The following is a 900-nucleotide window of genomic DNA, read 5'->3' as shown; positions in this document are numbered from 1 at the left end:
GTGGGAAGAGGTGGATGCCAGGTCAGAGAATACTGACTGGTGGGAGGAGCTGGCTACCAGATCAGAGGATGCTGACTGGTGAGAAGAGGTGGGTGCCAGGTCAGGGAATGCTGACTAGTGGGAGGAGCTGGCTGCTAGGTTAGAGGATGCTGATTGGTGAGAACTGGGTGCCAGGTCAGAGAATGCTGATTGGTGGGAGGAGCTGGCTGCCAGGTAAGAGAATGCTGACTGGTGGGAGGAGCTGGCTGGCAGGTCAGAGAATGCTGACCGGTGGGAACTTGGTGCGAGGTCAAAAAATGCTGATTGGTGGGAACTTGGTGCCAGGTCAGAGAATGCTGACTGGTGTGAAGAGGTGGGTGCCAGGTCAGAGAAGACTGGAGTGAAGAGGTGGGTGCCAGGTCAGAGAATGCTGACTGGTGGGAACTTGATGCCAGGTCAGAGAATGCTGACTGGTGGGAACTTGGTGCCAGGTCAGAGTATGCTGACTGGTGTAAAGAGGTGGGTGCCAGGTCAGAGAATGCTGACTGTTGGGAGGTTGGCTACCAGATAAGAGAATGCTGACTGGTGGGAGGAGTTGGCTGTCAGGTCAGAGAATGCTGACTGGTGTGAAGAGGTGGATGCCAGGTCAGAGAATGCTGGCTGGTAAGAAGAGCTGGCTGCCAGGTCAGAGAATGCTGACTGGTGGGACGAACCGTGTGCAATTTCAGAGGATGGTGAGTGGCGGGAGGAGTGGGGTGCCAGGTCAAAGAATGTTGATTGGCGGGAGGAGCTTGGTGCCAGGTCAGAAAATGCTGACTTGTGAGAAGATCTGTCTGCCAGGTCGGAGGATGCTGACTGGTGGGAGGAGGAACTGGGTGCCAGGTCAGAGAATGCTGATTGGTGGGAAGAGCTGGGTGCCAT

The 900-nt window shown here is 55.7% G+C and overlaps 1 protein-coding gene across 1 annotated transcript in view; it reads right to left on the bottom strand.

Moving 5' to 3' along the window:
• Positions 1-900, bottom strand: part of LOC138863974 (uncharacterized) — a 6,911-nt gene extending 6,011 nt beyond the window's left edge. Inside the window, exons 1-2 of the mRNA XM_070129501.1 lie at positions 526-900; positions 172-485 (exon numbers count right to left, since the gene is read on the bottom strand). Coding sequence (XP_069985602.1) covers positions 172-485; positions 526-900 — 689 coding nt within the window. The remainder of the gene's footprint in view (positions 1-171; positions 486-525) is intronic.

The sequence above is a fragment of the Penaeus vannamei genome, chromosome 14, assembly GCF_042767895.1.
Source record: "Penaeus vannamei isolate JL-2024 chromosome 14, ASM4276789v1, whole genome shotgun sequence".
Classification (NCBI taxonomy): Eukaryota; Metazoa; Arthropoda; class Malacostraca; order Decapoda; family Penaeidae; genus Penaeus; species Penaeus vannamei.
This window is presented reverse-complemented; position numbering and strand designations above follow the sequence as displayed.